General features: G+C 51.3%; 1 protein-coding gene across 2 annotated transcripts in view; it reads right to left on the reverse strand.

Moving 5' to 3' along the window:
• Window positions 1-12,662: 12,662 nt before the first annotated feature.
• Window positions 12,663-21,173, reverse strand: part of LOC144736639 (SWI/SNF complex subunit SMARCC2-like) — a 109,898-nt gene continuing 101,387 nt past the window's right edge. For both annotated transcript variants that reach the window (XM_078619209.1, XM_078619207.1), the window contains 2 exons: window positions 14,382-14,544; window positions 12,663-13,502 (listed from right to left, as the gene is read on the reverse strand). In XM_078619209.1, the coding sequence (XP_078475335.1) occupies window positions 13,492-13,502; window positions 14,382-14,544 (174 nt within the window). In that variant the 3' untranslated portion in view covers window positions 12,663-13,491. The remainder of the gene's footprint in view (window positions 13,503-14,381; window positions 14,545-21,173) is intronic.

The raw sequence follows: 21,173 nt of genomic DNA on the forward strand, positions 1-21,173 counted from the left end.
GCTTCGCGCTCTCTGCTTTGCTCGCTTGGTCGACGCTTGGCGATCTCCGCCCTTTAACAGGTTGATTGCTTGTCGTCACTCGTCACTCTCTCTGCTCAGTGCTTCCCTTGTTCGTGCAGCTGCCAGCTTCACTCGCACTTAACTTCGTTCTGCGAGAAGCGACACCTGCTATCGGCATCGGTGTTTCGTTTCCTCACGACGCTCCGCCAGCCGGAGCACGGCTGAAACCCAGCCCCGACCCAGGTTGAACTCAGACTTCTGCGACTCGAACGACCCCTCCTCGTTCCATCACTTCTCGAGGCACGATCTGTCCCAGCTCTCTTGTGAGCCCCGTCGCACCGCTGAGCGCGACTCGGACTGACTGCACTCAGACTGTCACCTTAACGACGTCTCGTCGTCCCATCTCTCCTCGAAGCACGATCTGCCCCAGCTCTCTTGTGAGCCCTGTCGCAACGCTGCGTCGCAAGCCGAGTTGCGAGACCGAGCACGACTCGACCCAGACTGCCTGTTCGCTGTGTGCGCCCGTGCCTAACTCAAAACGTGACTCCCCTCTCTGTGCATTCCTTGCGAGCGGGCAACAAAAACACAAACAGAGCGAGAAGAAGCAGACACCCCCGCGACCCCTCCTCGCGACCTTTCCTAACCCTCCAAGCATTCATGGGCCATCTGTTTGTGCTGCGGGGAGACAAAGACGGCCGTGTTTAACTCAAACGTGAGCACCCTCTCCTCTCTCCGCGTCTCTTGCGAGAGAAAACAAACAAAAAAACCAGATGTTCTCGAATGTCAGCACAAACCCCCCCCTTTGTGACCTTTCTGCTCCCTTCTTGCTTGCCCTGTGTGGGTCATTCTGAGGTCAGACCCCGCTGGAAGACAAAGGTGGTCGAGGAGATGTATGCGATACATTTATGTGGTCCTGTGTGTTACATTTATTCTTTAATTATATTTTATGAGTTCCTTCGGTTTTAGTATCGTGGTTATCATTCGTCTATGTTTAATTAATATTCGTAATGATCCTCGTCACATTATTATTTTGGGGCTTCGCCAATTTTAGTTCTCCAGAGATTGGTGTTTTATTCTGAGTTATATTTTAATGTCCTGAGGTTAAATGTAACTATGTTTCCACTTAAGCTTTCTGGAATTCGTACTCTTTAGTTTTTCGGAAGGTCGTGTAGATAGGAAACATATAATTCTAAATAATATGTATGCGGTGAATACGAGTAATATAAGATAATTACTAATAAAAAAAAACCTATGGTTTGTTGGTTAATTCTCTTTGTTAAGTTTCTACTTTTCGGTTAGGAAAACGTTAAGAAAACGCGAGTGGCAACCGTTATTATCCTTTACTCTGCTCTGCACCCCCTCCGTGCATCTCAAGATGTCTTGGGAGTTCAGGTTATCGATCTTTGTCCATCTGGATGTCTCTGACCTCTCTGTGACCGACTTCTTACCAGTTTAATGGCCGTTTCACAGATTCCTGGTGTGCTTGTAGTGGGTTGTTTTCATTATTTAATTAAAAAATATATATATATAGATATAAAAAATAAATTCTTAATTATTCTTAATATTAATAACGGAAAACAGGGCATAGATACAACAAGCTCTAAGAAATTAGTTTTCAATGTGCACGATTTAAAAGTGCGTAGTTCCAGTGGTTTCCTAATATCAGAAGAGCGTTCCAGACGGCTGCAGACGCGCATCTGAAAGCACGCGAAGCCATGACCGTCTTTGTTCGATGGCCAGCCAAATGCCGCTGCTGCTGCGAAGATAATCGGAGTTCGCGTGAAAACGCAGTACAAGTGAGACCGTACTGTGACAAACATTGCACGCGATACCAGCATTAATAATAATGCAGACAGTATACACAAGATTGACATACATTACACGTGACAAATGTGGATAAACAAGACGTGACACAATCCACCAATCAATACAAAGAAGTCCAAAGAATCAAAACAAAATAAACAAGGCAATCGATACAAACGAGACGAACGGCAGGGCGAACAAATGAGACCTCATAGATAGAGCATGCGAGTCAGAACTTGAGAATATCCGTTGGACAAAAACGTATATACAATTACTTTATTTAATAACATTGCTACATATACAGTCGACTTATAAAGCAAATTATCATCAAATGATGGAAAATGCGATTGTAAAATGGGAAACAAAGTTTACAGTTGAACTGGGATGTTGAGAATCATTCTGCATTAGTAAAAAAAGTTCAAACTATTATTTTTAAAAATGCAACATTAAGAAGAATATTAAGAAGCCTGCTACACACTGGCTACTTGCCGCCATCGCTCCGCTTGCCACGACGCTCAGTGGGTTTAACTTCCAATGGATAATTTTTCATCGGGAGTGTGAGCGAGCCTGAGAATGGGCTTGCCATTATTCCCAGCCAGATATCAGCACTTCCTCTGTTAGCCATCATGGCTTCTGGGGCAGCCTCTCCCAAGTGCTTGAATGGCACCGGTCACCACCGAAATTCGAGGTGGCTTACAACAGCAGTACTGGAGAGTGAGACCCGGGGCTATTTAGGGGCCGTCCATAAATGACGTCACGCGATTTTGGACGATTTTTGACCCCCCCCCCCCTCGTCACACGGCGTCACAAAAAGTCAGACCCCCCCCCCCCTCAAATATGACGTCACAAAGCTCTACCCCCCCCAACCATATTTCCATTTTTAAAATAAAACATGATTCAAATCGCTTTAAACTATTGTCATTGTGGTGCGTATTTAGTGTGGCACTGCACTGATGTTGTAGGAGTGTTGTTATAACAATTAGTGTTGTTATAACAATTCTATATTTCATAATCAACGTTTTTGGGTTAGATCGCGTTATATATAAATGTGTCGTAACCCTCCACCACCCGACACGGCCAATCAGCAAAAAAGTGTCACGTTGACAAAAGACAAATAGTTCACTACTTTAGCCCACCGGTGTGTTGAAGCGTGAAACCACAACATTTACAATTTTTGAGTAAGACGCTTCGCTAGTAATTGCATCCAGCATCATCGGGCAATTCGCCAGAATGGTGAGGGGCTCTGCTCTTGCTCCCGGTCTTAAATAGAGCAGCAGCAGGGTGACGTCATCATTTAACTCATCAGGTGCAACGATTTGAGGCAGAGGGGGGGTTATTGTAATGATATACTAGATTAGTAATCAGGCAATTGTTACGATGTGAGTTGTAGATTAGTAATCAGTTGTAATGTGTGTTATTGTAATCATATGCTACGTTAGTAATCAGTTAGTTAGTATTTGTTTCCCCTATAAGGAATTGTAATATGTATTATTTAATAATACGCTTCCAGGCCGCACTAAGCCTGTAGCTGTCTGAGCAGTTAAAGTTATTTCTGTTTCTCTCAATTTCAATGGATTCTCTAATTAGTCTTTGCCAGTAGTAATTCGTTTTACACAACACTTCAACGTTATCAAAATCAATTGAGTGTAGTGATGTCACGAGCCGATTATGATAATAAAATTAAAGATTTATTAGAAGAAAGTACCTACATTAAAATTAAACGAGATCCAACTAATACTTTGGAACGTAAGACTACTGCAATCATTGCAAATTCATTAATCCCGAAGAATGAACAATGCCTAATTAAGCCAAGGGCTTCAAAACCACCGAGACTGTATGGGCTTCCAAAGATTCGTAAAATCGGCATCCCATTACGACCCATAGTCAGTACAAGTGGCTCTGCCACATATAAATTAGCAAAATATATAACTAAACAAATACAGCCCTACATCGGTAGGACATCTTCATTCATAAGAAATTCAAAACATTTCGTGAATGTGATCCAAGCTATTAAACTTAACCATAATGATATTTTGGTGAGCTTTGATGTGATTTCGCTATTCACTAAGGTTCCAGTGAGCGAGTCGCTTAAATTACTTGATACACTGGTAAAGAATACAGGTGTAGAGGAGTAGAGGAGAGTGGTGGCGTCGCGTGCGCTGTCCGGTGCGGTGACATCACGGGACGTGGGGTCGCACGCGCCGGGCAGTGCACGTGACGTCTCGCCTCAGAGGGTATTTAAGGGAGACCCCGTGACGTAAGCGGGGTCACTGGAGGAACGGGGATAGTAGAAGGGGTGAAGAGGGAGCCCTTATAGTGATACTTGTTAATAAACCCTGGCGGAAGCCCCTAACTCACCTCCGTCTCCGAGTACCTCCGTCTACAACAGCAACAACCACTTAACACAGGTTTGCCAAAAGATATTCCGAAACTCGCTGACCATTGTTTAAATAACACTTCCTTCTTATGGAGAGGCGATTTCTTTAAACAAAGGGAAGGAGCAACAATGGGCTCTCCTTTATCTCCTGTTATAGCAAATCTGTACATGGAAAACTTTGAAACAAGAGCACTTGCCTCGAGAACATTAAAACCATCCTTTTGGTTTAGATATGTGGATGACACTTTGGTTGCCTGGCCACATGGTAAAGATACACTTAACGATCTTCTAAATAATCTCAATGCACAAAACCCGGCCATCCAGTTCACCATGGAAATGGAGGTGAATAACACTCCCTTTCCTGGATATTTTGCTCGGACACGGCCTAAATGGTAAAATAACACACAGCGTTTACGGAAAGCAAACGCACACTGATGCCTATCTGAATGCAGATTCGCATCATCACCCAGCTCAGAAATCCTCTCTTATCAAGACGCTCAAACATCGGGCTAAAACAGCGTCAGATGGTGAAAGTCTAGTGAGAGAGATTAAACATGTTAAAGAAGCACTAAGACAGAATGGCTACAATAATGCTCAAATTAACAGAGCACTAAATGCCAAATCACGATCGCAAAGCAACACTGCTGAAAGCGATCAGATTGTTAAAACAATAAAATTACCATTTATCTCAGGAGTAACTGATAAATTAGCCCGTGTTTTGCAAAAGCAAAACATTACAGTAAGATTTGGTACAGTACACAAAATTCAAAAACTAGTAACTTGCACCAAAGACGAATTACCTAAATTATCAACAGAAGGTGTATATCGGATTAATAGTTTATGTGGCAGATGCTATATTGGACAAATGGGGCGTAACATCAGTGTAAGACTAAAAGAACACCAAATAAATATAAAACTATCTCAAACACAACTGTCGGCAGTGGCAGAACATGCTTTTGATAACGTTGAAGTGTTGTGTAAAACTATTTACTACTGGCAAAGACTAATTAGAGAATCCATTGAAATTGAGAGAAACAGAAATAACTTTAACCGCTCAGACAGCTACAGGCTTAGTGCGGCCTGGGAGCGTATTATTAAATAATACATATTACAATTCCTTATAGGGGAAACAAATACTAACTGATTACTAACGTAGCATATAATTACAATAACACACATTACAACTGATTACTAATCTACAACTCACATCGTAACAATTGCCTGATTACTTATCTAGTATATAATTACAATACCCCCCCCCCCCCTCCGCCTCAAATCGTTGCACCGAGGTGGATCCTTCCAGCCCGTCCGGACCTCAAGCTGCTATCGCCACAGCAATCTCCCGCGAGACTTAACCACCAGCTCCAAGGCCTGCGAGGGCCCTGGCCGTGAGGCCGGGGATGACCGCGCTACCAAGAGGCTGGGACTGCCGGAGCGTCGAGATGGAAGTCGCAACGGACGAGGAGGGGACATGGCGAGAGTCGAGGGCCACGGGTGCCACCCGAGTTGCCGACGGAGACCGAGACGACCGAGCCGCCCAGCTAGCGGTCGCAGCAGACGAAAAGGAGGCATGGCGAGCGCCAAGAGCAATAGACGCCACCTGCACTGCTGAGGGAGCCCGGGACGACCGAGTTGGCCAGATGGCGATTGCAGGAGGCAAGATGGAGACGCGGAGAGAGCAGAGGGCCACCGACACCACCCGCGGGGCCGAGGGGGACTGGAGTGACCAGGTTGACCTGCCGACGGCAGGGGGAGGTGAGAGGGAGGCACGGCGAGGGGTTGAGAGGAGGGTGGCGGAGGCACGGCAGATGGGGCGGGTGGCAGAAATGGAAGGGAGAGCGGGAGCTGATAGGGTGGGCGAGGGGGGCCGAGGAGGAAGAGGTATGGTGCCGGGGGGCAGGGGGCGGGTGCCCCCGAGCAGAGGGTGGGAGACGAGGCCAGGGAGATGCCAGCAACTCTGGGGCTGTGGGAGGCCCAGGGGGAGAAGATGGCAGTGGACGCTGGGGGGGGGGGGGCGCTGGGAGGCCCCGGGAACGAGCGGGGGGTGGGGGTGGCGAGGCGGGGCAGGGGCGAGCCTAACACCACCTCACGTCAGACGACATAACTGTGTCAGAGTGGCGATGAAGGACGAGGTGGCGGAGGAGGTGACAATCAACCGGGCGACCTTTGTACGGTCAATAGTGATGGGCCTGCTATAAATAGAGCCAACAGACCTGTACTGCTTGATAGCCCTGCCGGGAGGGAGGGCTTTTGATGTTAGTTTCAACTCAAGCCCCCTGCTACAGAGATTCTTGACCCGCTTCGAGAAGGTGGAGAAGCCGCTGGCATCAATGAAGTTGCAGCTGCTATCGGAGCTGGATACAAAGGTGGTGACTGTCTTCCTATATAATGCAGCTCTATATGACCATGACGTGGAGGTCTGGTTGAAACAGCATTGCTTGGTACTGTCGGGCTGTAAGAAGGTGAAGGATTCGGTGGGGATATGGACAGGGGCTAGACAATGGAGGGTGCGGCTAAAGACAGAGGGGGGGGGGGGGGGGGCCCTGAGACACATCCCGAGCGCGCTGAATATAGGAGGCAGCTGGGGATATGTTGTATATGCGGGACAGCCCAAACTGTGTAGGTGTGGGGGACGCGGACACCTGGCCGCAACGTGCGAGGCGAGGGTTTGCTATAGATGCAAGGCACTGGACCACGTGGTGGAAGAGTGCAGTGTCCCGGCACAATGTAATCTCTGCGGTAGCAGAGAACATCTATACAGAAACTGTCCGGAATCGTATACCAACAGGGTTAGGGTGTATAGGGGGGCGGGGGATGAGGAGGGGGGCGGGGGATGAGGAGGGGGGCGGGGCCAGACTGGGGCCGGATAGGGAATTGGAGAGGGAGGAGCGAGGGGAGGTGGCCGAGCAGCGGCCACTGGCGACGGGCGGAGCGGGAGAAGGGGAGAGGCCCGCGGAAAGAGAGGAATCGACATTGAGCGAGCAGGAGGGGGGGCTGGCGGGGGAGGGGAGCGACGGCATGGGCAGCATCTCCGAGACAACTGTGGAAGACTGGGCGGAGGCGGTGGAGGAGGATGAAGGGAAAGGGGAACGACAGCAGGAGGAAGGCGGCAGCGAGACATGGGAGGGACCAACCGGAAGGGAAAGGAAGCTACAGAGAGCCCCAAAAAGAGTCGCCCCTTCAGGCAGCACTGAACCCTCGGACTCTTCGCCGGACACGGAGGCCTCGAGGGAGGGGATAGAGGAAATGGTGGGGAGCCGGCGCAGGGGGAAACCCTTGAGAGCAAGGGGCAAGATGAAGCTGCGGGAGCTGGCGAACGAAAGCTGTTACGGAGGGCGAGTGGAGAGGGTGGAGTCGGACTGAGACACATCCCGACATGGAACTTACCGTGGCGTCCGTGAATGTGAGAAGTTTGAAGGGAAAGGGGAGGAGAGGAGCGATAATGAAACTGCTGCAGGCTACCAAGAGGGAGGTGGTCTTCCTCCAAGAATGTCACCTACCATATACCCTGGGCCGGGAGGAGCTGTTGGAGGGCTGGGACGGGTACTACTTCTGGTCAGGGGGCAATGAAAACCGATGCACAGGGGTGGTTACCCTCCAAGGCAGGAGGGGTATACAAATAACGGGGTCCCAAGAGGTGATCCCGGGACGTCTCCACTATGTGGACGTATCCTATGGGGATGCGGAACTGAGACTGATAAATGTGTACGCCCCCACGACATGTGCAGGAAGGATGGACATGTGGAATAACGTGGCGACCCCGCTGGCCACGAGACGGCAGATCATAATGGGGGGCGATTTTAATTGCCCATTGCACCTGACAGACTTGTTATCGGTTGCCGCGAGGAGGAAGCTTGACCCATCCTCTCGGAAGCAGAAAGAGTTGATGGAGGACTTTGAAATGACGGATGCCTTCAGAAAGGTGCACCCGATGAGACCAGGATATACGTGGTCGAATAAGGGCGGTGGAACGCAATCGCGAATAGATTTCCTTTTTGTCTGCCGATGTGAGGGTGGAAGGGGCAGATTTGGAACCTTTCCCCCTTTCAGACCACAATTTGGTAAAGGCAAAACTCGGCATTCCAGGCGGCCTGAAAATAGGGAAGGGGACCTGGAAGATGAATGTGAGCCTGTTGGCAGACGGAAAGGTGGAGGACTTCGTAAAGTGGTACAAAGACTGGACGACCCTCCAGGAATGCTTCGCCACGAGGGTTGAGTGGTGGAGTATGGTGAAGGGCAGGATAAAGGCTCTCTTCCAGACATATAGCAGGGGGAGGAGCGTGAAGAGGGAGCTGCAGTTATGGAATGCCAGGATCGAGAAGAAGTACAGATTAATGGAGCTGGGGTTCCCCGTGGGCGAGGACATAGAGAGGTTGAAGGGGAGGCTATCCTCGGTATTAGAGAGGAGAGCCAGGCAGCTGATATACAGGGCAAGAGTCAGGGCAACGGAAGAGGGGGAAAAGTGTACGAGATACTTCTTTAAGAAATGCAGGACAGGAGATAACACAGTTAAGGAATTGGTGAGCCCGACTAGAAGCAGGCAGGTAACGACTGAGGGAATGATAGAGATAGCGAGGGATTACTATAGGGAGTTGTATGGGAGGAAGGGAACGGATAAGGGGATGCGGGAGGCTCTGCTGGGAGAGCTGAGACATGAAAGAGAGAATCCAGATGGGGGAAGTGGGAGAGGCGGTGAGAAGGCAAAACAGGAACAGGACACCAGGACTGGATGGAATTCTACATCACATTTTGGGATTTGTTGAAGGAGGATATGCTGCAAATATGCAGGGAGACGCTGGAGGGCGGCCTGGTGCCATAAGACATGAGTGAGGGGCTCATCACACTGATGTATAAGGGGAAGGGGGACCGGAGAGATTTGGGAAACTGGAGGCCAGTTACGCTTCTGAACTCAGACTATAAGATCATGGCAAAGATAGTCGTGACATGCTTGGGGAGGGTGGTGGGAGAGGTGGTCGAGCCCGACCAAACATGTGCAGTGCCGAGACGAAAGATCTCGGACTCACTGGTGCTACTGCGGGAGGCGATCGAGGTGGAGGGAGAGAGATGGGTGCCCCCTGGGGCTCCTAAGTCTGGACCTGGAAAAGGCATTCGATCGGCTTTCACACGAGTACGTCTTTGCAGTGCTAGACAAAATGGGAGTGAGGGGGCCCCTGGTGGAATGGGTGAGATGCATATACCAATGACTCAGGACCAGGGTGATGGTGAACGGAAAACTCTCAGAGACGATCTTAGTGGAGTCGGGGGTAAGGCAAGGTTGCCCGATGTCCCCAGTGCTGTTTGTAATGGGCATGGAACCTCTCGCACAGGCGATACGGAATAGCCAGGGGATCAGGGGAGTGACAGTGCCAGGGAACAAGGAACAGGGGAAGGTAGTGCTGTACATGGACGACGTGGTCATCCTCTGCAGGGACGTGGCATCGGTATGGGGGGCCGGGGAAGAGACGAGACGATTCGGATGGGCCTCTGGTTTGAAGGTAAACGCCAAGAAAAGTGCGCTGATGGTCTTTGGAGACTCGAGACTGTTCGAGGGGCGGCCCCAGAGCTGGAGATGAGGACAGAGGAGGTCAGGATATTAGGTATAGACTTCTGTCGAGAGAAGTCAGCGGAGAGGAACTGGGGAAGGAAGATAGGATAGGTGAGGGAGCAGCTGCGAAGGTGGGCAGGGAGGAAGCTGTCGATGGAAGGTTCATGGTAGTGAGGACGGAGGTGATGCCGACCCTTAATTATCTAGCATATGTATACCCACCAGGCAAGGGGGCGATAAGGAGCCTGATGTCAGCATTATTTAGGTTCATCTGGGGGGGGGATGGATAGGGTAAAGAGGGTAGCGATGTGCAAATGTGTAGAGAACGGGGGGAGGGGGGCCCCAGATGTGGCGCGGGTCCTGCTCTCAACCTTTGTGTGCAACTCGCTGAGGCTGTTCTACTCAGAAGCACCCCGGGGGAAGGCAGCCTGCTACTTGAGGTACCGTCTGGAGTGGTTAATGAGGGGGCTCGGGATGTCCCAGCTGACGAGGGGCACGCCTCTGGCCTGGCCACAGGGATGGCTGCATACGGTGGTGGGGGATTACATAAAGGAGTATGGCTTGCACCAGGAAAGGGGCCCATGGACCCCCAAGAAAGTGATGGCAGAAGTGAATAAAGGGGAGGCCTGCGAGGTGGCAGGGGTAAAGAGAGCAGTATACTGGCAAGTATGGAAGAACACCGCATCAAAGGCACTCACAAAGGAGCAAAGAGACTTGTCATGGTTAGCGGTGCGGGATAGGCTAGAGACAAGGAGCTTCATGTTCGCCCGCCAATTAGCAAACTCCCCCAAATGCCCGAGAGGTTGCGGCAAGGATGAGGATGCGGTACACGCAATGGTGAGGTGCCCCTTTGCGCGGGAGGTATGGAGGAACGGCCCGCTGCTGAACCGGTACTACCCGGCGTAGGTGACTGAGCAGGACATTGTGGGGTGCCTTGAGGGGGGTGGGGGAGGGAGACAGAGACCGGGCGTGGGCCATAATAGGTGCGACGAAGGAGGCTTTGTGGGGGGCGCGCAGAAAGGAGCTGGACGGGTCCCCTATGCTGCCTGTGGGGGTACGTCAATGGGCGAGGAGGTTGCTGGAAAGGGTGATGGAAGTGGACCGGGCAAGGTTGGGACACAGGGCCACGGGCGTAAAGTGGAGGTGGCCCCTACCCAGGATGGGGTAGGGAGGGCCCGTGGGTATGGGGAAGGGACGGTGAGGGGTGGCCGTGCGTATTTAACTGGCCTACTGAGGTGTGCAGGTGAGGAATGCCCAGACATGGGGGGGGGGGGGAGGGCGATGCGAAGGAGCGTTGCGAGGGTGAATGGTGGTGGCGACGGTGGGGAAGGGGGGCGCGGGGTGGTGGGCGTTGCGGTGGCTGGCCTTTGTTGTATTGTAGGTGGGGGCGCCCGCGGATGGGATGAAGATTGGAAGGGGCCTGTCGAGACGCCTGGGATGGAGTGTTACTCCAAGTGTTGCTTTCGTTGGGTTTCTTTGTTATTTTCGCTGAGAAGTTAATAAAAACTTTTAAATCACAATTACCAGCGAAACGTCGTACTCAACAATTGTAAATGTTGTCGTTTCACGCTTCAACACACCGGTGGGCGAAAGTAGTGAACTATTTGTCTTTTGTCAACGTGACACTTTTTTGCTGATTGGCCGTGTCGGGTGGTGGAGGGTTACGGCACATTTATAAATAACGTGATCTAACCCAAAAACGTTGAATTCTATATTTATTTAAAGTTGCGCATTTTGATGTGACGTCACATTTCTCACCCCCCCCCCCTCGTCACAAAAGTCTGACCCCCCCCCCTAGGTGCGTGACGTCATTTATGGGCGGCCCCTTAGTGCAGGAAGGCCGATTGGTGCTCATGGGTTGCCCAGAAGTTGGGAGGGTGCGTCAATCCTTGCTCACAAAACGCATTTCAACACCATTAAAAATAAACTTGCAGCACTGCACCTATTACCATAACAAAGCAGCACGGTGATTTGGCGTAAGGGAACTCCAAAAGAAATGCGGACTCTTAATGAGACCGTGGAATCTCTAGGGATGTGGATCTGAAGACCATATGGAGGGGGGGGGGGCTCCCAGAGAATGGATTAGGGTCACGATGACTGGATGGCTGAGCCAGCTTGATGACGACGTGGGTCACGTGAAGGATGGGAGGAGGTACAACAGCTTCTGCAAGTCAGGCACCGGCTACGAAAGTAGCAAGAGGCACGGAAGTTATGCCTCGAGAACAGGCACGTTACCACTGGGTTCACGTAGCATTTGCTACATGTAAAATGGTATAGTTTACACGTATAAGACTAAAATATATAAATAAAAACACGACAAATTAAGCTACAACATAATTTCAGTTATAAGTCACTGTACAGTTTACTTATTAACGTAAAAAAACATTATTACTTGTATATTAAACACCACCATTTCAGTAACTGTGGTCTTGTTAGCAATATGCAAGAGTTTGTTATTCACCTTTTGTTCTGGGTACAGTGTGGATCTGTAATTTAATGCATCCTTTGAGAAAGCGTATGGGCTCTCAGCCAATACAAAGAATACCAACCGGCATATTATTACTCTATGGTGTGGGTGGTGAAATGTTAAGTATATCGCCTGGTACACAGGGGGTCGATACCGACACTGACGCCTGGATATTGGAGTTTGCGTGTTCTTCCCGTGGTCAAGTGGATTTTTCTCCGGGTCCTGTTTTTCCCTCCACATTTAGAATCCACATCACGTGTTTAGGGTATTTGGCTGTAATACATTTCCACTTGATAATCCACTTTGTTGAGCTATCGTTTGTGGCGAGGTCGCTTCTGCAAAAGCGCTACATAGCTCAGTGGGCCTTACCTCGTAAACTAAAATATAGTTTAAACTGTATAGATGCACATTTAAAATGCTCAAGTCATGCTAAAATGATGTAGGAGTTGACAGGATACGGCTTCACTCACTTACGTCACGTCTGGTATCTGAAGACGTTAACATTGCTTTAATGAATATGAATAAACAGCACAACCTTAACAAAAACACTGGCTCACAGATTTCACTTAAATTAGGGTAGGTGTCTTAACCCGTCTCATATTTCATTACGGAGAGAAGACAAACATTTGATTTTGCGTAAAAAATATACAAGATGTAAAAACAGTTTGCATACACACAATCTGAACCGTGCCGTGCCCCTACCCTGAATTTATGCAACTTGAGTGGATAACATCTGCCACATCCTATAAAAGGGTAAATGTGCCACATCATTAATTCACAAAATTCATTTGTACCAATCCTTACAAAAACACACTTACCACCTTGCTTTACACAAAGGCTGTTCGTCATACTTTAAATCATTTTTACAAGCCTCAATTTTACAACAAGAGGTCAAGTTACACGAGGAATGTAATAAAATGAACCATTTACAATTGAGCAACTTGGGTTACGCTGTGTCCAGGGCCGCACTCAAATTTTGTTCAGAGAACACTTTCAGGCTGGCTCAGGGAGGAGAGATTACCGGCGTACGGCACTACCACAACAGTACAAGGTTTGCTTTTTGGTAATAATCCTAGATTACCGTCCCCTTTTTTTCCTATTCTCCCTTAAACAACTTTTTAAAAATTAGGACAAAATAAGTGGATGTGGCTTGCCAAAATAATTTCCGGAACAGTGTTACAAACAAATCTGGCTACAATCAGTCACAGGCTGTGTCCATTTCTGAGCCTCTTGAACATACATCAACAATGCAGTGTATATTTGTCAACAGCTTCAGGAATTGACTCTCCTCCCCAAGCGCTACGGTTGATCTGCAGGAGGAAGTGAGAAAACAACACATCAACAAGAAGCACCACAATGTGCGTTTGAACTCAATTTAAACTTCGTTCACAGTTCAGCAGCGTGCTCTATTAGGGAAACCTAATCACGACAACGTGCTTAAGTGGTCAGTGCCATTGTCAACGATGTAAAAAACACGGATGTTCCTTACAACACGAGTCAAGCACGGTAGGCATCATTTTAAGATAGTTTACAGTGTAAGATTCGTGTAGTTCAAATCATATTATTCCTAATGATGTGAATGTATGTATGTTGAATTGCTTTCGCACGATACGTAGTCAACTGTGCTAATCGGAGGTGCGAAAAAAGTTGATGCGTTTATGTGGATGAGTCTCATTACATCTTAGGTGTTAAGACTGTCGTCCTTCCTCCATACCTCCGATTACCATGGTTGGCTACGTACAGTGCGAAAGAAGTTCGACATACATACATGCCATACTATGCATCATAACAGAAAAAGTGGGGACTCTGGCTTGTTATGACCCCAAGGTATTGAAAATGATTTTTTTTATTCCTCCATCCCGCATTGACCAGCATTGTGAAGTATGATCAAACAATCCCCATGATTCACTTTTGATAATACATTTTTTCCTATGAAATGTCATTCTTCAAAGGGACCGAAAATACGACAGACGGCAATTGTCAGGTGTTGGGTTGCTGGATGAACGTGGGGAGCACACCATTTTGCCCAATCTTTGTGGTAAAATATTCTGTCCTTGGGCTCGGGTGAGGTATGATGTTTTCACAGTGGTTTCTTGACCAGACGGGGTTAACACACCGAAGGGAACCAACAACAACAGATAACAGTCTTGGCCGCACGGCATCCAGCTACAAGCTTATTTGTTTGCTACCTTGAGTGTGCACTGCTCCAATGTGCTCTCCTGTCTGTCCACAAGTCTGCTGCTGCTGCAATTGCTGCTGCTGTAGTTGCCTTGCACGCAGCTCGGCCAGCTTTATCTGCTCCAAGTGAAAGGTGCTGCGATCCGAGAGAAGCTGTTGCCGTTGATATTCCAGCTTCACTCACAAAAAGCAGGTACATGGGGGCGCACGCAAGCGCGGGGAGCTTTAATTTCAACACACACCATACATCAATGCAATATCCTGCAGTTTTATGTGTACAGGTGGTCTCCAATTTACGACAGTCCGATTTACAACGTTTACACAATGCCACCATGGATCGGTTTGCGACGCAGAAACTGGATTCACGACGCACTTTCTGACACTATTCAGAACGGATTTGAACAGTCAGTCCAGTTTCCGATGTGACTTGGCGTGGAGCTTTGTTATTATCTAAGTGTTTTGTATGGACTTGTACCTATTAAATAAACCCTCTTAAATATGGCTGATAAAACGAAAAAACACATCGGCAAATGATGTTTCTACTGCTTCTACTGTCTATGGGGAAAATAGGGGCCGATTTATGACTGGCTTTCTAGGAACGCGCTGTGACATCCTTAAAGCCCGGACCGCCTGTATATGTTTGCTACATTTCACATACAATGTCAAAATTAGTTTCAAAACTACTTTATATGTTCCCAAATTGTAAAGCAAGCTTTCCTCCCCTCTTAATATACGCCCAATCTACATCTTTTGCCTTCTAGGAATTATCAATAACCTTTCATCCTGAACCAGTTCTCGTACCAACTGATCACTCTTTCCGTCAAACTGATTTTCTAAGGTTTTCTCTACGAGACGCTGATCTATTTACTATACTTGTGATACCCCAATTTACGTCTCCCCCTTTGATGTCGTTTCGTAAATACAGCGTCGCTTTATTAACACCGCAACCTGATTTGCGTCGCCTCAACGCACATTAACATCGCTGACAGCATCGTCATCTGTCCTTTCTCGTTATTCGCCACCTCTCAGCCTTCATCTGCACCCACTACCCTGCACACAAACTACTTTGCGTCGCGCATACAGAAATGCATTATCGAGTACAATATATTATTAATGTCTGGCATTTTGATGTTTTTTTTTTATTGTACTGTATCTGTATCATTTGTGCTAAAGTCTACCGCTGTACACTAGTGTTGAGTATAGTTTGTTTACGAAGTTAATGTAACGTTGTGGGTACGACTAGGATGAAGATGCGTATGTAGGGGTGTTAGAGAGAGAGCCCGTTATGCATGGCAGCTTAGGGCAAACAAACACAGTGGGCGGGGCTACGTGAGTGCACGGGGAGGTGCTCTCTACGACGTCCGCGCCAGGCACCCCGGGGGGGGGCCTACCCCTCAGCGGGGGGTTGGGTATAAAAGGGGATGTATCGGAGGGCTCGGGGTTCTTGTTAAGCTAACCAGTGAAGACTGAAGACGTCTTAGCTAGAGCCCTGGACTCCCCTGGTTCGCTGTCCTTATCAGGGCCGAACAGGACCGAGCCAGCGGCGTGGTCCCGAGATCCAGAGCCGGTGCTCCTGTCAGCACTGGTCTGGGACTCAGGGTACCGGGCCCGACTTACCAGTGTCGGGCCAGATAGCCTCCCCTAGCCCGTTAGAGGAGGACTAGGAGGCAGGCTAGAAAGTAGCTAGCGCGTGTATCCCCAGCTAGCCGGGTGAGGGGGCCGACACCCCCTCTAGAGTTGTATGCCACAACCGTGCTGTGTGTAATAAACCCGTGTGCCTCCAACTCCGGCGTCCAAGAGTCGTGAACGCTACTACATCTGGTGTCAGAAGTAAAGATCTACGAACATGGACACGCGCCGGACAGCTCGAGTCAGGGTACCGGAGGGGGAGGACACCGTTGCAGTCGGGGAGCCCGGGACGGCTGAAGAAAACACGGAGCAGTCGGGGTCGGATGCGTCCACACCGCAGCAACAGGAGAATGGGGAGCCATCGACAGAGGGGCTGAGGGAGGCGCACGCTAAGCTGGCGGAGCTGCTGTACGCCGCTGCCGCCATGCTGGACCACATCACACAGCTGGGGGCTGCTGGACCGCCACGGGGCGACGGCAGCCGGCGACCACAGCGCCTTCCGCCATTTCGGCGGAGCACCACTTTGAAAATCCCGCCATCGCCGCAGCTGCTGTTGAGGGCGTGGCCGGGTTGAGCATCAAGTCCAACGGCGGGCATACAGTACCTGCCGCGTCATCACCAATGGACGGCACGTCACCATGGGTGCGACCGGCGATGCCATCGGTTGTTCGCGCCGAGGCAGAGCCGGGTGAGGGGGACGGGGGAGTGCGACCTTCCACGGCAGCCGCTGCGTTACATCAGCGACTACCTCCACTCAAAGAATTTGTGGGCGAGGAAGGCGACTGGGGCGGCTTCCAGCGGCGCTTCCTCGCTCACCAGGAAATGGCACAGTGGACGGACGCCGAGGCTCTCCGCGCGCTGCCGGCACTCCTCGACAGCGACGCCCTCGCCACTCTAACATCGGCACCGAAGGAGAGGCGCTCCACGCTGCAGACGGCGATGCAGCTGCTGGCTGCAGTCTACGGTCCGCCGTCGGACTGTCGCCAACTCTTTTACGATCGCCAGCGGGGGGCAAAGGAGTCGCCCCTGGCGTACCGCACAAGCCTCCTGGCACTGGCGAAGGCGGCCTTTCCACGGATGGACATCGAAGGGGTCGACGCCATGGTTACGGAAAAGATACTCCTGCTGGCGGACGACCTGGATATCGTCATCGTCGCACAAGACGACGCGGAGATGTGCTCCCTCCAAGCGGCACGACTCCTCCACGCAAACCTGCTCGCGCAACGACGGAAGGCCAGCAAGGCGGCGAGCGGGCGTGCCGTGGCTGCAGCCACCCTCCCGGCGGAAGAGATTTGCGCCATCGACCATCAACGGCAGCAGGGAGCGGGAGTACGGGCGGACCGGGGCGGTTCGAGCCATCTCGACCATCCATCGTCGTCGCCAGCGCTCCCGCGCTGTTACAACTGCGGCATCCGGGGCCATGTCGCCTCGGGGTGCCGCTCTCCTCGGCAGCGGGAGACGACACCTCGACGGGACGCCGGCCCTCTTCCCAAGCTCCATCATCATAACCCAGCGAGTCGCGGCACCCCCATGTTTGGCCCACGCACACGCCCGTCACACACTCAAACACCGCAGCAAATGGGGGGTCGATATCGCGCACCATCGCACCAACACGCACCACTCTGGGTACTCATATCGAACCCAGCCAGTGGTCCATGTTGGCCCATCGTGTTGTAGCCGCATCGTCGGGGTCGTCGGCCGTTGTGGGGCACATCGACGGGGTTGAGGTGCGCATTCTGGTCGATACGGGAGCATCGGCGACCATTATTTCGGAATTGATTTACAATATTCTCCCTGTCCAGAGCCGCCCTTTGATGCCCGTTAACGTGCCATTCTATGCTGCGAATGGGGGCTCACTTGGCATCATTGGACAAATTCGAGCCCAAATTTGTGTCGGGAATATTAAATTGTCTGGGCCGATTTTTGTGTCCTCCTCGCTGGCGGTTCCGTGCCTGCTGGGGACAGACTTCCTGGCCAAAATGCCGATTAGGATATTAATCGACCAGGGATGCATTGAGCTCCCGTCGGGCCGACGAATGGCGTTTCTGCCATCCCCCGTTACGAGTCGGACGGCGTTCGCGACGGTGCAGGCGTTCGTAGATAGAACGGTGCGCGTTCCTCCGGGGGCACAAATGTTGATTCCTTTGAAACTTCGGCGGCCCTTCGCTAAGGGCATTGGGGCCCAGGGGGTTCTGCTGGGGCCGTCTAGGGCCGGGGTGAGTGGACCTCATTTACTTCCGGCCCAGACCATAGTAAGAGGGGACGGAGACCCCTTCATCGCGGTCCTCAATGTGGGCTCGCAGACGGTGGTGGTCCCACAGGGGACCGTGCTTGCTCACGCAACGCCGGTGCCCTGTGAGGAACCCGTCGCGAATCACGTGAGCGCTGTCTCTGCGCCGCGATCACATTCGGACAGCGATGAAGGGTGGCTCGAGGCGCTTTGTGCGGGATCGACGGACCTGTCAAATTCAGAGCGTCACCAACTTAAAGCACTACTGCGGGAATTTTCCGACGTTTTCAGTCGGGACAAATACGATTTGGGCTGCACTCATCTGCTGCGTCACCATATTGATACGGGTGACAGCGCGCCGATACGCCAGAATCCTTTTCGGTTAAGTCCCGCCGAAAAGGACCATGTCAAATCGGCTGTTGATGACATGTTAGCCGCCGACATCATTTCTCCTTCCACCAGCCCTTGGGGAGCGCCGATCGTCCTAGTTAAGAAACAGGACGGCTCGTTGCGGTTTTGCGTTGATTTTCGGCGCCTTAACAAAATTTCGGTGGCCGACGCATACCCGCTCCCACGGATGGACGAATCGCTTGACGCCTTGGCGGGAGCGCGATTCTTCTCCACATTGGATTTACTTTCGGGATTCTGGCAGCTTCCTCTGGACGATGATTCAAAGCCTAAAACTGCTTTCCGTACACCGCACGGGCCTGTTCCAATTCAACCGGTTGCCGATGGGACTCCACTCAGCGCCGGCAACTTTCCAGCGTTTGATGGAATTAGTTTTGGCTGGATTGCAATGGGACTCGTGCTTGATTTATTTGGATGACGTTATCGTCTTTGGTAAAACATTTGACGAACATCTCCAGAGGTTGCGGGCGGTTTTCCAAAAGATGCGGGCTGCTAATTTGAAATTCAAACCCCAAAAATGTCATCTATTACGCGAATTGGTGCGTTATTTGGGACACATCGTGGGACGCTCAGGTATTGCTACCGATCCCGCCAAAACGCAGTGCGTCAGCTCCTGGCCGACTCCCACCTCGGTGGGGGAGGTCAGGAGTTTCATTGGCTTCGCGTCCTATTACCGACAGTTTGTCGCGGATTTTGCGACGATTGCGAAACCCCTACACGCTTTAACGTCAAAAGGGGTTCGGATCCACTGGGGACAGGAGGAGGAGGCTGCTTTCCGCTCCCTTCGGGACGCTCTGGTGAAAGCTCCTCCCTTGGTTTACCCCGATTTTTCTAAGCCCTTTTTGCTTGACACCGATGCGAGCAACACGGGTATTGGGGGCGTGCTTTCCAAGGTGGTTTACGGCGTGGAACGGGTGCTCCTGCGGAGCAGGGGTGCTCCTGCGGAGCAGAGATATTGTGTCACCCGTCGGGAACTGTTGGCAATTGTCTATTTCATCCAACAGTACCGCCCATATCTGTACGGTCGGCATTTCACCGTCCGCACAGATCATGCGGCACTACAGTACGCCCTGCGAGTTCAACAACCATCGGGACAATTGTCTCGATGGTTGGAGATTCTCCAGGACTTTGATTTTGAAACCACCTACCGTAAGGGCGTTCGTCACACCAATGCGGACGCTCTGTCGCGCATGCCAACCACCTCCGAATGTGCATGCCTCCTGGGGTCTGGACGTTGCAGGCCTCCGGGGGACATATCGGTTCCGGTCTTGGCGGCCGCCGACGACGACGAAACATTGATTACTAATTCGATCGCACAACAGGGAAAATATTCCCTGTTGGGGTTGCCCGTCACTGAATGGGGGCGCCTCCAGATGGAGGATACCTCCCTCCTCGGGTGGCATCGTCGCGTCGGCGGTGCTGGGCGGGGGAGGGGTGGTGCCAACGCATGGGAAATGGTGCAAGGTCTGCTGATGCATTGGGACGGGAAATCCCATCGACGCCGGCTGGTGGTCCCTTCTGGGTTGCGGGGCAAGGTGGTGTGGGCCGCTCACGAGCGCCTCCTACACCTGGGGACCCAAAAGACCCTCGCCTTGCTACAACGTGATTTTTTTTGGCCAGGCATGACGAGGGATGTCGGGGATTTATTGGGGTCATGCCCTCGGTGCGCGCAACGAAAACCGCCGGCACGGGAGTCTAACCCACCCTTGCAATCAATCAAAGTGTCCAGAATAAATGAGCTTGTCGCCCTGGATATTTTGGGCCCATCCCCCGCCACCCCCAGGGGCAATAGATATTTGTTGACTGGTGTGGAGTATTTTACGCGCTGGCCTATGGCCTGGCCCCTTGCCAACCAGTCGGCAGCAGCCATCGTGGAGGCCTTTGTTCAGGGATACGTCCTGGACAAAGGTGCTCCGGAGCGGCTGCTGACCGACCAGGGCAGAAATTTTTCCGGCAAACTACTCCAACAAGTCTGTGTGTTCCTGGGCACGAAGAAAATTCGTACCTCCCCGTATCACCCGCAAACTGACGGGATGGTCGAGCATCTGCATCGCACCATCACGTCAATGTTGTCACAGTAGGTTTCGGACTCACAGACCGATTGGGACCTGCAAATTCAAGGGGTCTTGGCGGCATACCGAATGGCCCCCCATGCAGCTACGGGATTTTCCCCCTTCTACCTCATGTACGGCCGCGAACCTGACCCGCCTGTTCGTGCCCAGCTGCAGATTCCCGCGCCGCAGGGAAAAACTAAATTGGCTGACCATGTAAAATTTAATCTGGCCAAATTAACAGAGGCACGGGATGCTGCCATGCAAAACTCTGACCTCCGTCAGAAAGCGAATGAGCGGCTCAGACTGGGTCGGGCGCACATGCTGTAGTGGAAGCCGGGGGACAAGGCATGGCTGCACTGTCCCCAGGTGCCACTTGCAACCTCCTCTAAGCTGGTGCGACCGTGGCGGGGCCCTGTGGAGGTGGTCGAGGTTTTGCGGCCGCAGTGCGTGCGCATCAAATGGGGGAAGCGGCGGTGGTTCGT

This window comes from Lampetra planeri, chromosome 62, assembly GCF_965212315.1.
Source record: "Lampetra planeri chromosome 62, kcLamPlan1.2.h2, whole genome shotgun sequence".
NCBI lineage: Eukaryota > Metazoa > Chordata > Hyperoartia > Petromyzontiformes > Petromyzontidae > Lampetra > Lampetra planeri.